Consider the following 26,530-nt stretch of genomic DNA (forward strand, 5'->3'; position numbering starts at 1 on the left):
TAAAGATGCTCAAAGAAGCTACTTCAACATAGAGAAATGTTAAGTTATCCAAACTTTATTCACAAAACTATACACAGTTAAACTTTATACAAGCTTTATTTGGTATTTTTGCTTTGGCAATTAGTTATCAAAATCATGTGGCTGCCAGTTGATAGATGGTCTGAGAGGAAATATGTTTACATAGTTTTTTGGTTTGTTATGATTCCTAAAACACAAATTATCATGCAAATAGTACGAGTAAATGTCCAAGACAGTGGCATATTATAAGGCACAATTAAACACTGTACATACTGTATAATACTATATAATTCACTTTCTGTGCATTACAGTTTTGGCATTCATAAAAATTAATCCTGGTGATGACTAAAAGGAATAGTTAAAATTCTAGGCAATTACACTTTGCTTTCTTGCAGAGACTTAGATAAGAAGATCAATACCGGTTAGCTTAGCTTAGCATTAAGACTGGAAATAGGTGAAATAGTTAGCCTGGCTCTATCCAAAAAAGCCTACCTACTTTAATCCATAAAAAAATTGTTTTAAGGGGAGTTATGTGCCAGACTATTTCTTCGTGCGGAGCAGTGACAACAAGACTCCAGGAAGTCAGAGATATAACACAGCCAGGCCAGCTGTTTCCCCATGATTCCAGTTTTTATGCTAAGCTAAGCTAACTGGTATTTATCTGACAGTGTCGTATCAATCTTCTCACCTAACTCTCAGTAAGAGAGCAATTAAGCCTGATTCTCAAAATGACTTAACTAGTCCTTTGAGTTTGTCCTGAGGGTGGTGCCAGAGGGAAAGGGTTTATCCTCTGTACAGTGACCACTTAGAACATGTCAGACTCAGCTTGTCAGGCTCAGCTAGACCATAATGTCTTCTTGGTTCATCAGTTCCATCTGACAGATATTTCACTCTGGACCAAAGTTCACCCACATGCAGACTGATAGACCGGCCAATAATAGCAACACTAGAGCTGTGCCGCTAGCATACAGTGTTAGCTTACACCGCTCTCTACATCATCCCTGTGTAGTATTAGTGTACAGCCATCCTCCTACTCCAGGCAGAGGTGGTTTTGGGGCTGGTTATATCTATTTTGCTTAGCAGAGTCACAGTTAATTTTATTTTCCCATAAAAATGGACATATCATTTGTTTCCCCATTATTTATATAAAGGCATAATACAAAATACACATAATACAAAAAAATGGATTCCTAGCACCACAGTTGGTACAACTTTTATCTGAAAATCCTACTAAAAAGGTATTTCCTTAAAACTACACAGGGACAAGGGTCTAGTGACCATACCCTCATCTCTGTATTTTGGTTTATTTGAAAATAATTAAAGCCTCATAATTGTATTTTTTTAACTGATGTGCCTACCCCCCCACCCACCCAATTGTCCACTGTAAGTTAAATGAAGTCCTCTTGCAATGAGCACAGCTCAGAATATACTTCTAGTTGTAACAGAGAGTTCATAGATAAATGGTGAGAAAATGATATTGACCTGCTGATTAGTACAGATAGTTTGCAATGCATTGTTTTCACCCATATCTGTGTATTATTGATTTTTCATTTTTCATATTCAAAACACAAATTTAGACACAGATACATTTCCAGATTATGGATTAAAATTAAAAACAAAAAGAACGTGCACAAATTAGAATTAAAACACAATATGTGAGATCAGACAACCTTAACATGTTCACGGTATGTTTATATATATTCAAATATAACAGCAACTGTTTTAAATACTTATATAAAAGACAGTTTGCACACAAAATGTGCAAATTCACTTGCAGGGTGATAAGATAACCAACCCAGCCCTTTTCTTTCATTGTTTTCTTCTTGTGCAGTTACTGTATCTGGAGGAAATGGCAGAACACACACTGATTGACTTGTTTTGTTACGACATGGAGAAGTGAGTTACTGGCATGTGTTATAGATCTGGATCTGTTTGTTGATGTCATTGAGGATGGCTTTCATCGTGTCCTCCAAGCCGTCCAGCTGTCGAGCTTTCCCCTCCAACCTCCTCTGGTTCTCCTCATAGTTTTTCTCCAGCTCTGTGGGAAACAGGGATTTCAGGAACAGTTACACAGCAAGGCAATAGCAGCATTTGGTGCTACTGTAAGTCACTCTTGAGTCATTCTACTTGATCTGGGTACTGATTTTGATGCAGTTGATCCCCAATTTTCTTTGAAATAGACTGAGGGAAGACATTGGCCTACTTCCCTGGCAGAGAGTTATTTACCATTTCTCAATACACTGGAAATTAACTCTTGGGGTTCTGCAAGGATCGATTTTATGGCCTACTTTTTAATCTATATATCTTTTCATTTTAGACTTGTTTTAGTCATTAGTGCCTGGATGTCACAAAACTCTGAGAGAGAAACTGGACACAAAAAAATATTCTCTAGGGCGTAACACTATTGACTACTGACTATTTCCTACTGTCGCTAAATCAGCTTTTTATGATTAGAAAAACATAGCGCCATTTCTCTGACTAGAGAACACATTACACCAATTTTAAAGTCTCTACATTGGTCCGCTTTCCGTATTGGTTTTGAAAGTCTTTTACTTGTTTACAAGGCACTTCATGGTCTTGTGCCAGCCTATTTGTCTGACAAGCTTGCAATGTATGAACCAGTGAGGCCAGGCCATTAACTTATTTTACTGTGTTTTTGTGTTTATTGCCTTGTATCTGTTGTATTTTTTATTGCCTTTTATCTATTCTATTGGCTTTATCATTTCCATTTTCTCATTTGTATTTTTTGTGTGCATTGGTCTCCACAGGTTTATATGTGTACTGTGTTATTATCAGCTTGTCAATCACCTGTAAAGTACTTTGAAATGCACTAACCTGTATGAAAAGTGCTATACAAATATACAAGTTTGAATGACTAATTTTGGAGTCTGTGACAGATTCTTTGTACTCCACACATTGCAACAATTGTGTCCTTCAAATTATAAAATCATAATTTTCTTCCACCAAACAAATGCAAACACATAGGCCCTGTCAGTCTTTTTGACTACATACACACAGGCACCCACACACAGATATTGTTAAGCACCTGCTAGTCTCTGGAGCTTGTTCTGAGCATCTTTCAGTAGTTCCTTTGCTTCATCTCTGAGGCTCTCTGCCCTTTTCTTGGCGTCCTTCACGACCTTGGCCTTTGTGTCAACCCGCTGCTGCACCTCATGGTATTTATCTGTCAGCTGGCCATCTAGAATCTGAACATCAAGACAGAAGAGAGGTTTTTCAGCTGTGTGTGCTTTTCTAATGAGCCAAAGTGTGTGCACACACACAAGCACACACCTGCTTGGCTTCGTTGGCCTTGTCTCGTGCCATGGTGGCTGTCTCTTCGGCTCGGGCTGCTGCCATGCTGTTGTTGGCACGTTTGGTCTTCAGGGCATTGATCTCCAGTCCCAGTGTGCCCAGGCGGTCCATGGCATCATTCAGGTCCTTCTCACTGTTGGATGTCTCCGACTCAATCTGAGGAGAGCATGCCCAAGCAAAGTGAATTCTGATCCCTCTGAAATAAAATTACATGGTTTGCTTGTGTTGGACTAAGCATTATGTTTTCATTATATGCCAGTGTGGGATTTCTCAAAGGAAGGCAGAGTTCGAAGATGGGTGTAGTCCGAGCAAGGGCGCCGGAAGTAAGGGGGTAGGAAGTAGGGAACTTTACGCCCCTGGCCCACATTCGTTTTAAGTCTCAGATCACTGTATCCCAGTATGTGGGTGTGGTCCGACCCATGAGTACTCATGTAATAATGTAGTAATGATGTCAACATCTTGATGAGCATTGCGGCTTGTGTGATCCCATCGCAAGACAGTCTCTAGTGTTTTTTTGTTTTTATTTTTTTTGGGTGGTTACCTGTGCCAGTCGGGCCTCAGTCTCCCCGATGTCAGCTTTGGCTCTCTCTATGGCCTTCTCTGCTGATGTCTGAGCAGTCTTTGCATCCACCAGGGCCTGTTTCACTGTCTCCGCTGTGGTCTTCACCCCCTCAGCATGATGCCTTAACAACAACAACAACAACAACAACAACATAGTGTTACTGACAGTGAATGGTTTTAGAGAGGATGAATAAATATGGAATGCTGTTTGTTAGTGCAAATAATTCCATAGCAACATGTGTTTTTAGTCTGACTATCTATCTTTTCTGACTACCTAGCCCTCTTGGCATCCAGCAGCAGTTGCTCTGCCTTGCGGACATCATCCTGCGTCTGCTCCAGGATGGCGTCCACATTCGAAAGGCTGCGAACCCGTTCCTTGATTTCATCAGCAAGATGTCTGATCTGGAGGGGTGAAGCAGGGATGGAGAGCTCCAACACACGGTTCGCCACTGCCTCAATGCTGTCTGGGTCTGCACCCTCCTCTGAGAGAAAGATATCAGAAGTGGCAGGGTTGACATAGGAGGGTGGATTAATGAATATTCTACATGTTTTTGCTAAACTTGTACATGTAAACTATATCATAATGTATAAACCCAGCAGACTGTCAGACTCACGAGTAAGAAAGTCTCTGATCTGTTTGATGAGGTCTCTGAGGTCATTGTTGGAACGCTCCACTTTGTTCTTGGTGGCGGTGGCTTTGTCCAGAGCTGCTTGGGCTTTACCCTTGGCCTCCTCTGCCTTGGTCTTGGCCTCTGCCACCTGAATGAAAGGCAGAAATGCTTACAAAGGACGCAAAAGGCTGACAGATACAACTCATTCACCACAGCTGCTGTTCTGTACCACTACTGCACTCTTCACCTTTGGTTATCTAACAGGGACGCACTGTAAAGTCTGAGCCCTCCCTCCATTCTGAGAGGTTCAGTCCGTGATGTTATATGGAGGGACGCTGGCACAAAATGAAAATGAATAACTACATACTGTACGAATTAAATCAACAAGACTCCAACAAGAATTGCAAGAGATTCCCCTTAATGTGGATTAAGGAGGGAACATGCAACACTTCCAAATAAGTTTCAGCAAGAAATTCTTTATCAGTATTTGTCTAGCCTAACAGCACATGTAATTCTATATATTTGAAACAGCTGAAGTCCAAAAGTACAGTAGCTATAGTACTCATATGCCTCCATACCTTGGTAAAGAGTCCCTCCACCTCTCCCATAGCTTTGCTCAACTCCTTCTCTGCGTGCTTGGCTCTCTCCAGGGCATTGTCAGCTACTGCTGCAGCGCCGTTACAGTTTAGGCCTCCACAGTGACGGTTCCCTTCATCGTCACGGCAACCTGCACCCCCACAAGGACTTTCCGAACAGGGAGCATCACCAGGGGCGCCGCAAACCTGTTGGGACGGGTGAACATGTACTTATATTTGTATGGAAATGATCAGGTGTGTGTGTAGGACTGAGACACTTGACTCCACTGTCCCACAAAGTCTGTCTCTTTTATCATATAAATAAATAAATGTTACCCCATAGAAATGTACAATTTCTGTGAAAACAGCACGTAAACTTGTCACAGAGACACAAGCAACTAGAAAGCTAAAGCAAAAAGAGCTATATCAAGTGAAAGCTAGCCAGTGAGATAGCCAGTGAGATAGCCAGTGAGATAGCCAGTGAAATAACCAGGGGCTAGCTTTAGCTAAAGCTAAAGCTAAATTAACTTCGCTGTTGCCTTCATTTTAATAAAAACCATCTTCTTATTCAACACAACAAAATGGAGCAGTCATTGCCGTCAACTGCCATCTCAGCTTTTGACAGTAGTGGAATTCATGTTCTTTGGCGTGGTTTAGAAGCCATCTTTAAATCGTATATTTGAATGTATTATTTGTAGATTACTTTGTTATTGATGTCAATATAAACAGCAGACAGACAAAGCAATGCAAAATAGCTTATCCCTATGAATCATGGACCGTAAATAATAAAATGTTATCATCTTAAACTAAGCTAAAAGAAGACATTGCTGATACTGTGTTTCCATAGAAACACAGGCATAGAAAGGAATTCAAACTGTTTTGTGTTATGCAGTTTACAGCTATGTCTAAAAAACGTCTTCTTAATTTCACTGCTTCTGTAGTTACTTGGCTGTATACATGAATGCTATCAAACTTTATCATAACAGCTGCTGATCAAACCTTCTCATTGATCTTCTTCATGTCCAGGCCCTGAGCTCTGGCGTTGAGGTCTCCAAGCGCACGCTTGTTAGCAGCATTTTTGCGGTTGAAGTCGTCCTTCTTGGCGGCGATGAGGCGCTCGGTTCGGCGGCGAGTGTCCGCGGACTGGCTGACTGTGCTGGGCCTGGTGGTCGTTGATTCATTGGCACGCCGCTCCGCATCACGAGACTTGTTGTAGGAGCTACGGATGCTGTCGTACGCACCTAGAGGAAAGAGTTTACATCAATCACATCTCAGATTAATCAAACGGACGCTGGAGTAAATTTGAGGATTACGAGGCACTACAGATTCTTAACTCGGTGATGGAAAGAGGAAGAGGATTAGGAATAATGATGATGCATGTGAGGGGAATAAGAGAGGGAGCCCAGAGTGTATACAGTTAATGGAGAGCCGACAGCAGCAGAAAGTTTGAGGTTAGAGTGTGATCCTCCCTCTTTTTCTCACCTAGGAAGTTGGAGTTTTTTAGGATATCCAGTTGGCGGTGTAGCTGCTCTGAAGTGAGGTTTAGTTCTTTGGCCTCTCTCTCCAGAGCACTCAGCTCCTTGCTTGCCTCAGAGTTGCTGTCCTGGACGATGGTTAGGTCTCCTTCCAGGCGGTTTAGGGTGTCGGTGGTCTCACTGATCTGCGCTCTGCAGGGCAAGACAAGCAGTTGTTGGGGGATATAATTTGTAATCCTGATATGATTTTAAATGTATTTTCTTGGACAGATTTAATACATCTGCTAAGAGAGTTTTCTTGACTCCAAAGCAAAATACATTTTCTTTTCAAAAAATGATAAAATAAATCAAGTATCATTATCTTGATATTGCTACCTTATGTGACAGAAAACATTTCACACGGGAAACTCTTAAAAAGAAGTGGAATGTAACAGCCGTACCTAAGATCTTCAATAAGCTCCATTAGGGTAGCGACGGCTGCAGCAGTGGCGTTGCGTGCGTTGACAATGCCCTGAGCTTGTGCCAGTTTCTCCTCCAGGTCTCTGAAGGCCTTCTCATAGGCCCCAGTAAGCCCAGTGGTCTGAATCTCATGGGCACGCTCTGCCAGAGCCTTGGTACGCACTGCCAGGTCCTGGTGACGAGAAAAAATTATGAAGAGAAAGACAATGGTTGACTAATCAATCAATCAGTTATTTAATATTTCACATTTGGCCTTTTCTGACTGAGGATTAGACCCCCTCTTTTGCATGAAACTGTACCTGTACAATGCGATCCCAGTCCCCAAAGCACTGGTGGCAGGGCTGACAGTTGGGGAACTGGCCAGAGAAGCCTCTGGCACATTGGTCACAGCGGACGCCTGACACCCCCTGCTGGCAAACACAGTGGCCCGTCACCCGGTTGCACTGAGAGGTCTCGATGCCACGCCAGTCACAGTCACAAGCTGGACGGGGAGAGAAGGAGAAGGAAGGAGTGGGCAGTGAACAACGGGGCCGAGCTTGTAATGAGAAAAAAATCTCATTGTTTACACTTTTGTATCCATGTTAGCTGCAAAAAAAAGTTTTTAATTGATTATTATATGATTACGATGTTGTAAGGCCTCACCCTGGCTAGTCTCTCCTATTTGACACATTCAGAATTCTAATAAAATGCATTTTGTAATCAAGTTTCCAAGGCAAGCTTGAACTCTACGTTTATGACATCATTCACATGTAACTCTGCATTTTGTTACTAGGTGAACCGTGTTTCAGTGTTAGCCAAAACGAGCAGCAGGCCCCTATTAACCGCCCCACCGTCTGTGCATTATGTATGTATTAGTTAGTTATTAGTTTATAACTTGATTAAGCGCATGCATGTTCATGTATGTCCAGAGTGTGTGTGTGTGTGTGTGTGTGTGCAACATCAGTAAAATAGTTAAGATTTGACGATAGAGGCATGGTGTCTGTGAACTTCTGATTAGTAGTGCATGCATTCATTGTGCTTCAGTTGTGCTCACAGTATTGTCAAGATTATACCGATTAATTAACTTATCACAAACCAATTGCTACACGTTGAACCTCGTCCCCCACTTTGGTGTTAGCCATGGCATACATTATTTTTGGTCTCTCTCAAATGTTAATAGGTGTTGTATAGGTGTCTCAAGACCTAGAGCACTTCACTTCTGCATTGAATCCTTTGGTCTCTTCATCATGTTCATAAAAACTACACCATTTCCTAAGAGCATGCATTATGTCTTTATGTGTCTTGCCTCTGCACTGCGTCCTGGGGTCTCCCCAGTAGTTCTCCTGACAGTCTGTGCAGGTCTTCCCTCCAAAGCCATCCCGACACTGACACTGCCCAGTGAACTGCACAGCGGGGAAAGGAAAAACAGAAGCATGACGCATCAGTTTCTTTTGTTTCTGTCAATGTGAATGTATTTAAACTTATATTGCATCATGAGATGGGCTTATTTGAATGTGTTCAGGTCCAAGTGTTCCCTACCTCATTACATGACGAGGTGACTGAGTTGTTGGGATCGCAGCCGCAGGGTTCACAGCCCCCCCCGCTGGCCAGATTCCAGTGGTTGGGGGCGCAGTGGTCACATGTCAGACCGATGACGTTTGGTAGACACTGGCACTGCCCTGTGGCACGCTGGCACACACAGTCCTCACGCTCCATACACTGGCTGCGGTCAGTACCCAGGAAGTTACATGTGCACTCTGAAAAGGAAGCATTTATTTTTAGAATAACATCAACATGCGAGACAATGCTTTTTCTTTTTTTCAACTCATATGTCACTCACTCCTGCAGTTGCGTCGTGAGGCGTCGCCGAAATAGCTGCTCTTGCAGATGCCGCAGTTGGTGCCCTCGGTGTTGTAAAGGCATTTCCGGCACTCTCCGGTCTGCCTGTCACAGGCGTCCATGTCCGACATGTCTATGTTGTTGTTGCACTGGCACGGCTGGCAGCGTCCTCCGGGCTGAGAGGGGTTGCCATAATAACCTGGGGCACATTCCTCACATCTGGCACCTGAATTGGGAGAAAAAGCAAAAAGGAAGGAGAACAAGAGTAAGAAAGGAGTGGATGGAGGAGGTATGATAATTGCATAATTGCTATTCTTTTATTTGAAAGAATCCACAGGATTACCCAAGCTGTTTTTAGGGTCTATGAAACAGCAGTGAATTTACAGCAGTACAATCAACAGGTAAACTTAACAAGGAAAGGAGGACCCGCCTCATACAACTGGATTTTACCAAGTCCTAGACTGGGACTAGAATGTTTTCAGTGGATACCTCCATTGAAAGAAACATATTTTAACTAACATGGGCTTAACCCATCCCTGCAAAGCATTATTATATTAATTCAGCATGTTACTGGAATCAGTTTTGTTACTTTTCGTCACTCAGTGGGGTTGGGTTAAGCAGCTCTCATTAGGGAAGTGTCTTTGTCATCACACCCTTCTTCAATAGATTATGCAACACATTACTCGTTGATTACATAATAAGACTATAAAATTAGTCAGCAGTCATTCACATTCTGTGATTTTGGCACGACAGTCTGCTTCAAGAAACTCCACAGAGACTGATGTAACCACTACAGACGCAACCTGATCTGCACAATAGTATCCCACACAGCGCTGTGTATTATGTTTGGCTGCTTCATATACCAGACCACACAGCCACAGCAACAGTCAGGGAGAGTACTGGATTCTTTTGCCAGTGAAGCATTAGTTTCGTTAGGCTGTTTTCCCTCACTGTTGTATCTGCTGTCCCTTTAGATCTGACTCGAAATAAGAAATACTTGGCATATTTGAGCAGGAAAAGGAGAACAGAAGGAAATTAGAGAAAGAAGGAATGAGAAGGTGGGGAGAGGTACAGAGCAGGGCTGTGCTGGCAGAGTAAAAGATTAGATGAGAGAGAAATAGAAAAAAGAGAAAGCTGAATGAAGGTCAGGACTGAAGGGGGTGGGGGGTGGGAAAAAACTAAATGTAATCAGTTTTTCAGGTTCACTACGTCTCTCTCCTGTACTTTCGCAAGCGAGTACCCTGTCCTGCTTGTTTCACGTATTTTTTATTGAGCCAAAGAAGCTCAAGAATGTTAATTATACAATGATATCCATGTACATTCACAGGTGATGTAAAAGATATAGGATTGTGTATTGAGATTGGAACAGTATCAAAAACAAGCACATTAAAAGCAGAAAGGAAAACTTTTCAAAATAAAACAAATACATAATTGAATTAAATAAAAGTTGACAAAGATAAAACAAATGTGTATACACTAAATAAAAGAGACATAAAATAATCCTTTCTAAATGTAACATACTGGTTAGATCACGTAGCCACATTCCTTCAGGTATGAACCATTGTTTCTTTCCATGAAATAAGTAGGGTTTTTTTTTTTGCTACGATGAGGCTCGTTGTTGGGCCGTGGTGAGTCCTCATAATGCTTCAGATACGTCAAGATAATAATAATTAATGGAGGTTATATTATCAGACCAAAAGGACGCAACTTTGTGGCAAAATATGAAGCTATGACATTTATCACACGAGGGTGACACGTTTGAGTATATGCTGTGTATTTTTATCTTGGAGTAATGGAGTATGTAGTATTTTAAATTGTATAAGACAGCGTCTGGTGTTATTTTATTATTTGTGTATGCGTTCGAGATTTTCTCCCCACTTCATATCTATTTCTTTTTTCGCAGCCGGCCTTAAAACTTTCAGAAGATGGAGAGATTATTGATAGCAGGGCGTACCCTGTCCTGCTTAACCTGCCTTATAGACAGTTCATAATGGTATATTGGATGTACAGTGGATAGCCTTCAGTGTGCTCCATTGTGCTTTATCTGAAAAGCAAAAGTGTACTTATCCGGGCTGTGTGGCTATATTGTTGTATCAGACGACTGCTCAACCACCAGCCAACATCATCATTCATTCACAGATAAAGATGAACAGCTAAACCTATTTCAAACACAAGAGACAGAAGCTGACCCAGACTCAGAAACACCTACCTATATGACCCATCTCACAATTTCTCCCTTTTCACTTTGAAGGGTTTATTTTTTAAAAGAAGAAGAAAATCATACTTTTTGACACAATACCTCAAAAATAATGATTCTGGGTCAGGTCCTTCCATTGGGAACATTTACACAGACCTGGTTCAAATCTTGTTTTGAAATTGATTAGCCACTTATAGTATAACTGTAATAATATTTTAGGAACAATTATTTGTCCCTTTAGTGCCATATAAAACATGGGCAGTCACAGAAAAGCTGAAAGGTCTGACGTTATTCTTTGAGCCAGGTCTCACACAAGGGCAGGAGTGCACTGTGGCACAGCACCAATGATGGGGGGGGTGCTGAAGCCATGCATGGGTAGGATTGGTAAAGTGGGGGGTTGGTGGAATAATAGAGGAGGAGGAGAAGGAGGAAGAGGGGACGGGACAGGGATCAACCATCATTACTCACGCTTAAAAATGGTCGCCCCGGAGCGTTTAACAATCCCTGTGCCAGTAATACAGGGGAGGGAGGAAATGACACAGGTTACCATTCACCAGAGCCCACTGAGAAACACCATTCTTACTTCATTGTAGTTATATACTTTGCCTTCTCACATAAGGTAAAAGATTTATTCGTAGTAGTTGACTAAAAAGCTGAATGCGGTGGTAATAAAGATGGACTCTGCTAGACTGGCCTGATGGATATTCGTGGACCCCAGAGGATGGTTCCTAGTGATTCTGAAGACCCCCTGACCTTTCCTCTTACACCACCATCAGGTCAAACATCTCCCTTTGACCAGCTTTTTGTTCCATAGAACAAGTATCTAAACAAGTGTCTACAGCGATGTTAGCAGCCCCGTGAGGCTAAATTTAGAAACAGCAGTTCTTGGAGCTAAATGCTAATGTCAACAAGCTAACATGCTCACAATGACAATGCTAATATGCTGATGTTTAGCAGGTATAATATTTACCATGTTCACCCTCTTAGTTTGCTAATTGTGTACAGACATTCATGGTCCCCAGAGGATGAAGCCAACTGACTTTGGTGATCCCCTGACTTTTCCTATAGCGCCACCATGAGGTTTACATTTTTGGTTTCAGACAATTACGTCCCCCTCAGAATGAATTGTAATAACTATGGTGATCCCTTTACAAATTCATCCAGGCCAAAAGTTGGTTCATGACCAAATACTTGGAAAACTAATGACACTCCCATGTCACAGGTTCTGTGGAAAATAAATCACCCCTTTTAGTTCGAATGAAATTCTATGTGAAATTCATTGTAACTTCAGAGACACACACGCACACATCTGGTCACACCAACGATTTCATCAGCATCACTTGCTGAGGATGAAGAGGAGAAACAAGGCAGAAAGCAAGGCCTGGTGGAACAGGAAGGACAGAAGAAGAAATGTAGAGACAGAGCGAGAGCAGAAGCATCATCTGAGGTTTACCTGTGTAACCCTGGTTACAGTTGCAGATAATTTGTCTGTTACGGTTGTCCTGGTAACACGAGGCAGCAAAGTGGCGTCCACTGTTGGGCCCGTCTGGACAGGGGCACGGACGACACTGACCACCGGATGCCATGCCCAAAACTGGGTTACCGTAGTAACCATTGGCACACCTACAGAAATGACAGAGTTTACTCAGGTAAACGCCATAGTTAAAAGGTGACACAGGGAATGCAGTATACAGTTGATTTGTAGCTGTTCTACACCTACAGTAACACACACACTCACAAGACATTTTACATTTTAATTACATAATACGTGTGTTATTTTGTGCCTAGTAAAGAAACAAAGTAGAAGTATGCATTTATGCAATTTTCAGTTATTGTATTCATACTTGTTTTGCTGTTGTATGATCAGAAGTGTTTTCACTGTGACATTCACTATGGAGTTAGTTTTCTGATGATGAACATCTGTAGTCTCCAAAGTCTTTAAATCCCTTTCTTTATCCCCACATCCCCATGATAAGTTATGTTTAAACTGAACCTGATCTCACGTAGCTTGGCCACCTTCACACTGAATCATCACCTGTCACACTTGTCTCCTCCAGTGCTGTCCCTGCAGTTGATGCAGGCTCCAGTCCTCTGGTCGCATTCGCTGGCGTGTCCGTTACACTGGCAGGGTCGGCAGCTGGGGAAGCCCCAGTGACCCGCCTGGCATCCGTCGCAGCGCAGACCAAACGCTCCCGGACGGCACTGGCACTGACCAGTGAACTTGTCACAAAGTCGAGTCACGGAGCCTTCCAAGCTGCAACCGCAGGCTGGACAGAGGCAGGTAAGGGATGAGGAGGGGCATATAGGAGGGAGGAGAGGATGGTAGTGTAAAGGAGAAGGAATCAAACATAGAAAGAGAAAAAGGGGATGGGGAATAAATCATTTAAGTAAAGGGGCTTTGTGTACTGAGAGACAGTAGAGGGCGCCAGCAGCACAGCATATAATTAATCACATAAGATGTATAGTAAAATATCTACACTCAGCTTCACTTTTATGTATAAATAGAATAAATAGAACAAAATGTAAGACTGAATTTGAGTTCCACTATAGTCAGCAGTGCGCAAGCTCCAAGAGATTTGATTGAAGTTTTCCAGTCAAACTGCTTTATTAGTTGTTGTACTGTCTGTACCTTAGCAAAGGCCTTACTCAGCCCTTTCAGGGACAGTTTAAACATTAGTTGGAAAACCTCAACCAGATTATGGGTGTAAAAATATGGAAACTGTTACATCATATCCTCCATAAACAGATCAGATTGATTGAAAGGCTCAGAGTTTCTCACCTATGCAACCTGAGGGACCGAAGCCATAAGTTCCCGGAGAACACTGGTCACAGCGTCGACCAATAACATTGGGCCTGCAGCGACATTGGCCCCCGCGGACATCGCACATGGAGCTGATGGACCCCTGGGGATCGCAATTACAAGCTGGAGGAGGACAGAGAAGCACAGGCATGAAGACACTGAACCCTAACATATTGGAACGATCCTGACACTCTGGGTACAAGAGGAACAAGCAAAGGCTGATGACTGAAAATATATATATGACTGTTAATGTAATTAATTAATAGTTTTACAGGTCACCCAAGTATATTGCACAGATTTACAGCTCAAAGTTGAGCTGAGGTTTGAATTTTCCGAGCTGTCTGTGACACATCAGGTGTTCGAATAACAGCTCTCACACACTCAGTGTTGCATTCGTCCTCTATTATAGAAGTGAGGTTTTCTAGTGTTACTTGTCTCTCTTTAATGACCAGACCAGCCAAAACTCACAGCAACTGGCAGCGCTGTAACCTCAGCACTCCATACGTTACAGCACGATTCATGACACAGACTAAAAGTGCTGTTAGTACTAGAGAACACCAATGAAGGGGTGCTGTCATGGCAGAAAACGTTCTTCTTTTTTTTGTAAGAACAAGTTTGACCAAATAAGAACACAAGGTAAACAAACACCAAGAATATACACTGTATACGTATATATACTGATTCCCCAGCAAAATTGAATTTTAACTTCAGGTTGACTTTAAACCTGCCATAACTGATTTTTTTGGCCACTCGGGGGCAGCGGAAACATGTAGCAAGTAGTTGCTTATTTACACATCCACATCCATCATGGCGAATGCAAGTCCAATATTCACTCTCTTTTAGCTCTGTTTTTGGTCTCTACCAACTCCTGGAGGAGAACTCTGCTAAATGCTCCACTATGTTCACCGGCTAATTGTTTGGCTCTGAGCAGGTAGTGTACAGTGGCTTTTTTGAGATTTTTCACTGAAAATAGCTGCCTGCTGTGAGATCGGTGAGCCAGAACAGTAAAGTTGCGGGCCAGACAGCTACACAATGAGCTGAAACTATAAAGCTCCAAGGGGCCGGGGGAGCTGCAGATTCATGTAATAATAGGTGATCATCATCACTACGACAGCCCCTTTCACACTTGATTCATTTAATACATTGTTGATATAATGATATACATTACATCCTTATAGCCTATATAATTCTTCATGTTATACCAATGTGAAACTTGCTCTAGCAGTTTGTGCTGAGCCTTTGAGCACCATTATAATGCTAAAAACATATCTAATGCCATAAATACCATATCATGGAATACCCGGGTGATGCTCATGCAGAGGAGAAAAGCATCAACAAACAAGTAAATGGTTAAGTACACAACAAGTTGAAAAAAATTCAGGAGAAACAAATTCCACATGTCAAAAATATAATTAATAATGTTAACTCAGTCAGAGGTCAGGGTAAAGGTCACGTGACCTTGCAGCCTACTGCATCAACATCATAAACGTCATTCAGACAAGGCAAAAGCATTTTCATTTTCACTCACGCAGAGCCCCGTTATTTATGATGGCCGACATGCTGGTGATTAGCTTGGCACAGGTGTCACTCATCAGTGGGCGGGTCACACTCTTCGCCCCCTCGTGGCAGCGGTACCGCTCATAGGTCTGCCTCCTGTTGTTAGAAGCTGGATCCCCTGCGTTGAACATCTCCATGGAGGAGTGGCGCGGCATCAAGGCAATCTGGAGCGAAGAACAGGAGAGAGAGGGAGGTGTTTGAGTGTGGAATGAAAACTACAATTTCTTCATGAGTCTGATGGAATAAAGAAATTCATCTCACAGAGTCCACGAGGAGTAAAGCGTTGGCCGCTCCGTTGAGGATGCTGTTGGCATCCTGATAGCGTCTGAACTCAAAGCGGAGGGTGTAAGTCACACCTCGCTCCAGGCACACAGGCTGAGGAGGGACCATAAACCTGGAGCAAACACAACACAGTTGACATTTAGCGATTGTTTATGTGTGTTTGTGTGCGTGTGTTTGTGTTTGAGCCACAGACCTGGCTCCAGCTGGGAGGGAGACAGTGAGTCTGTCATCATCTGGGATTGTGTTTCCACAGGGGCTGCTGGTAGGAATCGGCCCCGGACGGATCACTGTTATCCGCACCTCCTCCCAGTCTCGGGGCATCTAGGTAGAATCAGTGTTATATTGTTGAATATAAATGCAGTCAAATGCATAGTGATCATGAAATATGAGAGTGTGACAAGGGGAGGAGGACAATTGCAGAGTAATGACTACCTGGATGATTTCCCCATGGCCATATCCTTTACATGTAAAACATACATGATTTTCGGCAAAAGGGCAGAAATATGCAATGCATGCTCCTTTACTTTAATAGTCAGTGGAGTTTTGTCTGTACAGCAAAGGCTGCACATAGTTGAAGGAATAGTTTGAAAGTTTGTGACATTTTCGCCTTTTTGTCGAGAAGAAGATCAATACCACTCTTATATCTGGAGCCAGGAGACGGTTAGCTTAACGGAAACAGCTTTTAACCATTCCTTTGAGTGCTTCTTGTTGATCTGAGGAGTCTATTACCCACAGAGAAGAAAAATGCACATGTACAAGCACACAGACCTGTGACTCATAGCGGATAAGCAGGTCATATTCCATGGAGTAAGGGATGTTACTGATGACAAACTCCAGGGTGCCACCTTCAGGTACCCGGGCGAACCCAATGCCCGTCCACGTGGCGGGGCGACCCGGCTGGTGCTCCCTGGTCTCCACTGTACAGCTCTGAGAACATACAGACGTATTCAGACATATATTTTTAAAATATATTCCCACATTAAAGCCACTTCAATGCAAATGTGTGCCCATGAAGAATAAGGGTGGGCTCACCTGCCCCATTTTGGCCAACTCGGCCTCATAAAGGAAGTGATCCACAGCCATGAAGAAATATCCAGACTCCACCTGCACACACTGGCGTCCTGTCATGTGACTGCGGCAGCGACACTGACCGCTCTCCATGGAGCAGCTACAGAGAGGACAGAAATAGCGTTGATATTTCACTGCTACATTCAATTTTATGGTTTAGCTGCCAATTTTGAGTGCGTAGCCTTTGATCAGTGATGTAAACAATTACCTTTACATTTTACTGCTTTTCACAGTTAAACTCCTTAATCTGACATTGAAGTTAAACTTTTCAAAACATCCACACTAACATCATTACTACCATATAACAAGACAAGCTAAGAGTCTACAGCCATGCTGGCTGCTCTGTGAGGCTATACTTTGAAGTAAATGCTAACATGCTGATGTTTAGCAGGTATAATGTTTACCATGTTCGACATCTTAATTCAGCATGTCAGCATAACTGACAGTGGATCATTAGCACTAAACTCAAAGTATTACACAAATTAAAGTTTTGAGCTGGTGATGGCCCGAGAGGAAAAGTTATGGGATCACTCAAGTTATTACAATTCATCTTGAGGGGATGATGAATGTACCAAATTTTATAGCAATCCATCCAATAGTTGTTGAGAATTTCACTCAAAACGTCAACAAACATCAACCTCATGGTGGCACCAGAGGAGAAGTCAGGGGATCACCAAAGTCAGCAAGCTTCCTCCTCTGGGGACCATGCATGTGTGTACAAATTGTCATGGCAATACATGTTACAGTTGAGATATTTCAGGCCGATAAACCTGAGCACACAAAGCTACAGCTGCTATTTTGGGGATAGTAATTCAACACGATTTCGAAGCGGTATGTCTCAAAGACAAAAACATTTGAAAGGGCCCCCCCGTGCTATGTAATCTCATTTGTAACAGCTTCACACTTGGCGTGTGACCTGTGGCCGAGGATTAAAGCTACAGCGTCACTCACTGGTTGTCCAGGGCTCCTCCGATATCACACTCGCAGCCTCTGCAGCCGTTCAGGTCGTGGCTCAGAGCCCAGTGTTCCGGCTGGAAACACAGGGGGGGGGGGGGGACAAAAGGGCAGAGTGATTGACGGACAGAAACAGAAGAGGACAGAGCAACCACTCAACAGACAGACGGTTGAACAGTTCGCTCCAGACGGACATGATGGATCACTCCCCCTGCCCTTACAGAGCGAGAGGGGAACTTCCACTGCAGTTTGACTGTCATGAGTCATAGATGCTGTATCTGGCTCTCTAATCCGATGAAACAACATTCGTAGTTTTCGGGCATATCATTACGGCCCCATTCCTGTCAACTGACACTGTGCAATGTTCTTTTCTGTCGAAAAGAGCTGACTTGACAGTGTGAATACTGGATTTTTTGCAGTCAGCAATTTCACTTTTTATCTTGAGTACGTTTTGGCTGATGTATTTGTACTTTGCTAAATTTTGCGGCTTCTCCCTCAGTGTTATATAACAATCGGGTCACTTTTATACTTACTGCATCAATCCAGTTCAAGGTTGTGGATAAAACTTTATCATCATCATCCATCTAAAGTAATGCTGGTCTGTGCCTGGTTGTTTTCTCGCTAGTCTGTTAGACTTGATAGCTATTTGGAAAGCCAACAGGGGAAACTCTAAGGCAGTAATGACATTAACTTTCACTCTTCAGTGAGGCCGCTTCTTTTTACGTGTGAGTGGACATTTATATTGCTGTTTTTTGTTTTGAACAAAATTTCACCACAGTGACAGTGAAGTACTTTTTCTTTTCTGGAGGATTTTTTAAATTCTGTCAGATGTTGATGTTACATTATTGCTATTACAACAAGGCTTCACAGGGCTCATCAGAAGACAGGATCCACTTTCGGACCAGGTCCAGGGCCCGACCATTTTAGGCCTGCTGTAACCCACACCATCCAGACGAGCCTCAAAGCCCTGGGCTAAATTTAGACACAGGGCCCAGGCAGGAGCTCACATTCCTGCCTACACTATTCCTGGCCGAGTAGGTTTGGGATAAGAGGTTGAATTATAACAGGAAGCCGATCACCGTCCAACATCTTGGGCTGCTGGGCAGAGAGGGTGGGAGGAAAATGTGAGAAAGAAACAGAGAGCGAAGAAGCACTAATTAAGATGTAAAAAGGAAAAGGAAAGATACAGATAAAATGGGCCATGGAGTGAAAAGAAAGGGAATGAGTTTAAATGCTTGCATTTAAATTTAATTGTGTCATGTTTACTGTTAAACATAGGACGTTAAAGTGACAGAAGTGTTAAAAAAGAAAGACACCAACAGACAAAAAGATGAAAACAGTGTTATCCATGGGTAAGAAGGTCAGAAAGGGAAACAGAAAACATATCCGAGGGTTTTTTTGTTCACTGTCAGATTTCCATTAAAAGGACTTAGATTCGCTAGATTTTCCTTTCAAGCCAGAAAACAAACGAAAAAGTGTTGTGCACAAGTTTCTTACCAAACACTGGTCACAGCTGCGTCCAGTGACAAGACGCTTGCAGAAGCAGTCTCCACTGACTGGGTCACACTGGGAGCTGCCTGACACTGTTCCCCTGTGGTCACACCGGCAAGCTGGTGGGACAGGGTAGAGGGCCAACATGTGTGAGGTTTCTCACAGATAGATAATTAGTCACTGCAGCACGTTGAAAAGCAGAGTTTTAAAATGATAAATGAATAAATCATTCAAAAACAAACAACAGTGCCCTTTGTAGTAAAGATGGAAATATGACATTATTAATTGAGTTGAAAGGTTCATTGTTGATGTTGTAAATAGTGGGCTGAATTATTTATCAAACATTTTTATATAACATTATTTGTTATTATCTATCATACAGTATTAGGTCTCTATCAAGGAAATTATACAAATCTATGCATTTTGTGTATACCACCATTATTGTGAGGAGCTTGATAACAAATTTCATCATACATCTATACTTCTATCTGCCAGACGACGTTAATGTGTATAAATGCAGAAAATGGCATTGATATATTTACAGGGTTTTTTTCGGTTGAAGAACCTCTGACTCCGGCTAAACACTTTCATCTCAGAGCGGACAATCTGGGTCATTAAAAGATTTCTACGTTTGTGTGAGTTATAACAGAGAGAGTACTCACGTTGGCAGCCCTGAGGGTTGTCAGCGCTCAGGCCGAAGAAGCCGGTCTTGCACTTGTCGCAGCGTGGGCCCTCGACGTTGGCCTTGCAGCGGCACTGACCTCCCACCATGCCGAGGGAAGGGTCGGTGTGGCTGTCGCACATCCCTCCGTTCTGAGAACCATCTGGGTCGCAGTCACAAGCTGTGGGACAGACAGATGCCAGGAAAGTTTTGTATGTTGTGAGTTGGTGTTATGGTGTGCTGTAATGTGATTTTAATGTGGTGTTAATGTGGTGTGTGACTATATCAGAATAGCCTCTGTTGTGATAAGTTAGATGAGAAGATTCAAGTCACTCTCTCATAACTGTCCATTAAATATGAAGCTACAGTTACCAACTGGTTAGCTTGGCTTACTGGAAACAGGGGGAAACAGCGAGCCTGGCTCTGTCCAAAGGTAACAAACTCCACCTACCAACACCTCGAAAGCTCACTAATCAACACATTATATCTTCTTTGTTTAAGTCGTACAAAAACCAAAGAGCCAGGCTAGGACAATCTATCCTTGTATAATGTTTTAATATTCTCTAACATGATTCACACATGCTACAGAATATAATCAGCCAATCAGCTTTCGACATACATTTGACAAGGTTAGAAATGCTCTATCAGCCCACAGGTGTGCAACTGTCTGTCTCATCTTTTTTTGGGCCTATGGTCGTTTACATTTTGGCAAATTGGCACCATTAAAAGTATGCCGAATGATCTATCAGCAGTTCCTGTTTGCAACGTACCCATGGATATACAGACAACTGTCACTGGATTACTTTAATACTGAAGAAAACTTAAAAACGTAATGATTCTCACTAAGGATCTGGAATTTTAAGAAAAATCTAGTTCTAGTATTTCTTAGAAGAAGTATTTCTTCGTTTTATGGATGTTTATTCAGACATCAGAGATAATGATATCCATGACTGTGTTGATAAGTGGACCAAACTACAATAACTAACTTCCTGCTGTGGTCCCTCTCACCTCATGCAGTATCTTTGCGGTGCGTCACTCCCTTTCGACTCTCCAGCAGTAACAGCACTGACAGGAATCACACACATTTTCTCCAGATATTCTCTGATGGGGAACTCAAACACACACACACTCACCTATGCAAACTCTTGGGTCCCTGATATCCTTAATAGGGTCTTTGTAGTAGAAAGGTTTGCACATCTCACAGTTGCGTCCCATGGTGTTGTGCTGACAGTCATCACACACTCCTCCGCTGACATTACCCGTGGCCAAATACACCGCCATGTCAAAGTGGCACAAGGTGGAGTGGCCGTTACAGTTACACTCTAGAAATAAAAGACATATTTATTTCAATCGAATGAGCCACTGCTTTTTTCACTTTCACCAAATGTTTACTGTCCACAGGCAGGTGCATCCCAGGTTATACTTTTAGAGAAATAATCAGTTAAAAAGTGTCAGTGCATATGATGTCTTTTCTCATTAATGCTTCTTGGCTGACACATCTGTGATGTTTTTGCATTGCACTCAGTGTTCCCTTTGCTTCCTCCTCCGCACTCACTCTTGCAGGCGTTGGTGTTGCGTCCCTCAGCTGGTCTCCAGGGCAGGTCGTTGTGGAAGTCATCACATTGCTCACAGTTCAATCCCTTGGTGTTATGATTACACACACACCTGCCGTGAACCTTAAAAAGAGATGTGAGGGGGAGTTAATGCAATCTATATGAGATGAAGAGTCAAACGCTTTGAAATCATGAGAGTAAATTACAGGAGGAAAACCAGGGGGGAAACTGCTGATTAAAAGTCTGCACTGTAACTGAAGCCTCATCACTCACCATTCCTTCTATATCATCCCTGATGCCATTGATGGGGGCGCACTCCGAGGCGTGGCCATAGCAAAAGCAGTTTCCGCGCACGACCAGCTCATACATAGCGTAGTAATACTTTTCTTTGATTTCAGCTCTGGGGTCCAGCAAGTTGTCTCCAAGTGTGTGAAGCTTGGTGAAGTTCACTCTCAAGTTGGTGATCTTTAGCTGGTCTGTTGGGGAGAGGACATGAAGAGAATCAGTGGGAGAGGAACAGGTGTGTATTCAGAATAAGGCTTCTTTTCATGTGGACACTGGAGTTTAGTGTTCTGTTATATGAAGGCTGGCAGTCTTATGATGGATGGTATGACACAAGTTGGTGAGGTAGAGGATGAAGGACAGCAGCTAAAAAATGGGTTAAAAATACAAACAAATACACACACACACACACACACGCACACGCATGCACACACAAAGCATTAAAGCCCTTTTGCCCTAGCAAGAGGAAGTCAAGGCCAGTGGAGCGTGACAGAACATGTGTGGCAAACCGTTACGGGTGAACAACAGTTAATGACCTGGGATGGTGTGAGGATTAGTTTTGAGGCAACTTGAGGTTACATTGAACGTAAACAGGGTTGAACAATGGGAGTATTTTACTAGGAGTAGTTTAAATCCTCATGACATGTAAAACATGTCCCCCATCTCCGACAGACATTGGAATCGCTTTAGGAAAGGATCTCTCCATGACCAGTAGGGAAAGGAGGAATGATTACCGTGACCAATAACCCTTTCAATGTACATATGCGCATGCGAGTATTGTTTTAAGACATTTTTTTTTTAAAAACATGACACAGTCTACAAACATGTAATGCAGTGCACATGCTGACGTTTCGCAGAAATTGCACAAATTTCATGGCAAACCATGTAATAGTAGTTGAGGTCTTATATTCTGGACCAAAGTAATGGACCGACTGAATGAGCCTAGCCTCTAGCATGGCAAAACAAAACCTGCAACCTTACAACTTCTAACGTGACATGACTGGCAACCTGGTAAGGTAAATGTATTATTGGGGGTTCATCAACGCAAAACCCATTTTTTTTCTTTTTCTAAGTCTGTCTTCATCTAAATGTGAGAAGTGGATATTGTCAACCCACTCACATCGGCAGCACAGCAAATAGTTCAGGCAGGGCACTAAAGTCGTGCTTGTATTAGCTGATTGGCATCATCTGTTTCATTACTGCTTCACTATCACTGGCTCATTCATCAGCCTTGTGGCTATCAGCTGATTCGTCACATCCAATGATACTGATGTGCAGCGCAGCCATTATAACCTGACACTTCACTATTGCTCTGCTGCTGCAACTCTCCACCACTCCAATCACTTCAACTAACAATAAGGCAATAAGCAAGACAGCATCCATGACTTTCAAGTACATTTCCAGAAGGGGGAAAATCCAAAAATGATGGACAATAATGGAATGTGGTGTTGAAATGGTCATTCCCACATCCTGCCTCCTTATCCTCTCAAACTATCTGGAGAGAGTTCCTATTAGGGAGAAAGATATCTCTTTACACCCTGTCAATATGCCGGAGGTCAGAACTTCCTCTGCTGTTACAGTCCAGCTGTTCACCAGCAGACACACACACACACACACACACAAACTAATGCAGATATACCTAAGTACATAAGCATACCAACACACATTACAACATTTTAGATTTGAAATAAGGCACAAAATGATGTGGTAATTGTAATATAAATTTGTACCATCATCAAACATGATGAATATAATTATGAGGATTATGAGCATTTCTAATTTGGCATCAGAGCAGTTGCAGCCTGCATTGAGCCGTCTTTACAAACTGTTCTTCCCCACAAAAAAAGGAAATACCTCGGTCATAACCAACATTTGAAAAAGCGCCCAGAGCACCACCGTTGCAATAAGATGGATGAAATGTTTCATGGGAGGCTGTATTTTCGTCCAAACTCTGACCCCACCAAGCTGACTTTATCTGCAGTAATAGAGTCCCTCTCTGACAGACAAGAGATAATCCCTCCAGCTCCACTGCACTAAGACACGGTCTGTAATAGCAGACTGGAGAACAGTCCTCCGACTCAGTCTGCAACAACTGCAGCAGCCAAACAGTAGCTTTCAGCAGCAAAGAGATTTCCTTTTTGTTTCACAAAAAACAAGAGTCTAGAGGAATCATGCTAGAGGAAAAGTCAGTCGATTTAAATCCTGTCCGGTGTGACATCCTTGAATCTTAAAGTTTTTTCAATGGGAAGAGCTGCTTGTCCTACTTTGCTTTCTTTTTTTTATCAAAATGGAGAAAGTCAAAATTATTACTGTTAATCTGGAAATATGTTAACACCAACATATAGGCCTGTTTGGGAACCAATATGCAACAGGAGACTCGGTCAGGAGAACAAGACCCCGTAGAAGCTAATTAAAAGGGCTGTTGTAATGTCAGCTACAGGTACTCTTGTAAGCCCCATATTTGTTTACATTTTGTCGATTTGTCAAAATGGGACGATTCTCAGAAACATTCTGAAGCGTATTTTTTTGTGATGGAAATCAGAGATAATTATATAGTTGGAAAGTGTAAGCCACTCTGAATGGTCAATGTGTGTCAAGATTTGACTGAGTAATGATTCCGAGAAGGAGTGCGATTTTTGACTCAAATTCGCCATCTCCCCTTCAACTCTCCAGCTCCCCCCTGGGAAACTTTTGGCTTTCTTTTTTGGCTTTGTCCTGTGGAATTCTGTCCAGTGAATATTTAATTCCCCACCTAATATTAATACATAATGTAATATTAATCCCATCCGAACCACCTACTTACTTACTTGACTCCTCCATCCGCCTTCTCACCTGTTCCTCATTCCACAATTACCCCCCCCCCCCCCCCCCTAGAGTACTCATACCAGCCCATCTCCACCTGTTCCTGGCAAGATTGTCAATGTTGCTTCATGCCTTTGCTTTCCAGCCACCTTTTACCTGCCCCATTCCTGTTTACCTGGGGACTCTCAGCTACTTCCGTTTGGACTTGCTGCCTTTGCTTGTAAGCTTAAGTATCATCACTTTACCATTAAATCACTGAACCTTTCCTGTCTACCTGGTTGTCTGCATCTGGGTCCTTTTCCTTGCTGCCTCAAACACAGCATGGCAGCGGTTTGTTAATCTAAAATACCAAGTTCAGGAAATGCTGGGAGTCAGATAGAAATTTAGAAAGTTCTGTAGGACTTTTTGTTCTCAACTGAGCCTCCTTGACACTCTTCCACTGAGACTGAGTATTATCCCCAAAAGGCTCTACCAGTGAAATGCTTTAGTTTATAGATGATATAGATATAGATTAAGGTTAGAGTCTGGGCCGTGGGTCAAGGTCTGCCAATCAAAGAGGCAAAATATGTACAGAGAGGAAGGTTCGCCTGACCCCAATCTCATTCAAGTGATGCAGAAACAGCTAGCCAACAAGAATTACTGGGTGTTGATTCATTGTCTTCACAACAGCAGACACTACATAAGGATTGCTCAGCTGTAAGGGGGCCGGGGGGTCTTCATGTGGGCCGGTTACAGCGAGATATTTAGCAACAGAACAAGACAACCTCTGCTGCTGCACTGGAAACCGAGCTCAGGTTTCTGGGAAAAGCTCTCATGTCCTGCCAGTCTAAACACGAGGGCTCGGACAGTGAGGCAGTGTGGGAGAGAAGCAGCTGCTTTTCACATCTCTCCATGTCTCACACCGCAGAGAGAGTCCGTAATGTGTCACAGCTGGATAACAAGAGCTAATTGTGTTGGCCGGAGTTTGATTTATGGTGACAAATGTGACCATAGTACACAAAGGAAAAGAATAGAATTTCCTGTGGAATACTTTATTAAACTTTAAGTTTAGAGTCAAGCTGAAATTTGAATTCTCCTCACTTTTCTGTATTTAAACTGTAATGATACTGCAGCTATTGTGCATATGTTTCAGTTGTGGAAACGGCATCTACGGTGGATGAGTGTTTCTCATGGCAGCGGTTGACGGACACATGGGGTCCGGTGTTGCTAAGAGACACGCTGCCAACTTCTGTGGTGCTCTTCTGACTGGAAAATGTTTTAGACCTGTAGAGCCCATGAATGTTGATACAAGACGTTCTTGTCAACCTTTACAGTCTACATAGTGTTGGTTATGTAAAACACTCTAAGGCGCAATCGAAGACGTCTGTCATATTTGGGAGGACACATGTTGTTACAAATATTAGGTATTTCATAATAAAAAGAACAATCATTCATCCCACATAAACCAGCTATTATGCTTGTCCAACATGACCATGGCGTTTTGCACCACTCTATAGCGTTATACAACATCAATCTGCTGTTACAAATACGAACGTGACCTACTCTGGATGCTTGGGCTGTATGGATCCTCAATCCTGATGGCTGGATCCAACACTCTGTAGATTACCTAGGCCAGGACATACATATTATGCACACACATTACACATTTGGAGGACTATCTGAGACTAGAAACAACGACAAAATAAGCAGCAACATGTGCAGCATGAGACTGAATCAGACTTAGTGGTCTGCAGTATTCTATGTGTGCATTAAAGATGTTGCTTGTGCTTTTTTACTTGTGCTGGGGTTGTTCAAAAGCTTGGGTTCTTTGTCCCTTCTGTTTGTATATTGTCTTTTTGCTAAACGTTTCTTTCAAATGCAGGATCTGCGAATTAAATTCCAGTTAGGATATGGAATGAATTGGAAACTGGCCATTTGAAGAGCTATTCTGTACAAACGCCATCTATTTCCTGTCTGTCCGTCCTGGGAGAGGGAAGCCTCTATCCGAATCGAGGGTCTAGGTGTGTCGTATGCTGTACAGATTGTGAAGCCCCCTGAGGCAAATTTGTGATTTG

The 26,530-nt window shown here is 42.6% G+C and overlaps 1 protein-coding gene across 1 annotated transcript in view; it reads right to left on the reverse strand.

The window, feature by feature from the left end:
- Nucleotides 1–1,919: 1,919 nt before the first annotated feature.
- Nucleotides 1,920–26,530, reverse strand: part of lamb2 (laminin, beta 2 (laminin S)) — a 44,723-nt gene continuing 20,112 nt past the window's right edge. Inside the window, exons 6-34 of the mRNA XM_070910950.1 lie at nt 26,019–26,082; nt 21,666–21,868; nt 21,395–21,515; nt 20,973–21,161; nt 19,841–20,020; nt 19,185–19,297; nt 17,685–17,764; nt 16,698–16,833; nt 16,434–16,592; nt 15,859–15,986; nt 15,645–15,777; nt 15,355–15,547; nt 13,806–13,949; nt 13,062–13,293; nt 12,480–12,649; nt 8,831–9,055; nt 8,530–8,747; nt 8,297–8,393; nt 7,311–7,492; nt 6,993–7,183; nt 6,560–6,744; nt 6,077–6,318; nt 5,081–5,284; nt 4,506–4,650; nt 4,166–4,373; nt 3,872–4,013; nt 3,310–3,486; nt 3,065–3,224; nt 1,920–2,056 (exon numbers count right to left, since the gene is read on the reverse strand). Coding sequence (XP_070767051.1) covers nt 1,920–2,056; nt 3,065–3,224; nt 3,310–3,486; nt 3,872–4,013; nt 4,166–4,373; nt 4,506–4,650; nt 5,081–5,284; nt 6,077–6,318; nt 6,560–6,744; nt 6,993–7,183; nt 7,311–7,492; nt 8,297–8,393; nt 8,530–8,747; nt 8,831–9,055; nt 12,480–12,649; nt 13,062–13,293; nt 13,806–13,949; nt 15,355–15,547; nt 15,645–15,777; nt 15,859–15,986; nt 16,434–16,592; nt 16,698–16,833; nt 17,685–17,764; nt 19,185–19,297; nt 19,841–20,020; nt 20,973–21,161; nt 21,395–21,515; nt 21,666–21,868; nt 26,019–26,082 — 4,758 coding nt within the window. The remainder of the gene's footprint in view (nt 2,057–3,064; nt 3,225–3,309; nt 3,487–3,871; nt 4,014–4,165; nt 4,374–4,505; nt 4,651–5,080; nt 5,285–6,076; nt 6,319–6,559; nt 6,745–6,992; nt 7,184–7,310; nt 7,493–8,296; nt 8,394–8,529; nt 8,748–8,830; nt 9,056–12,479; nt 12,650–13,061; nt 13,294–13,805; nt 13,950–15,354; nt 15,548–15,644; nt 15,778–15,858; nt 15,987–16,433; nt 16,593–16,697; nt 16,834–17,684; nt 17,765–19,184; nt 19,298–19,840; nt 20,021–20,972; nt 21,162–21,394; nt 21,516–21,665; nt 21,869–26,018; nt 26,083–26,530) is intronic.

Source organism: Enoplosus armatus, chromosome 8 (genome assembly GCF_043641665.1).
Source record: "Enoplosus armatus isolate fEnoArm2 chromosome 8, fEnoArm2.hap1, whole genome shotgun sequence".
In the NCBI taxonomy this organism is placed as follows: Eukaryota; Metazoa; Chordata; class Actinopteri; order Centrarchiformes; family Enoplosidae; genus Enoplosus; species Enoplosus armatus.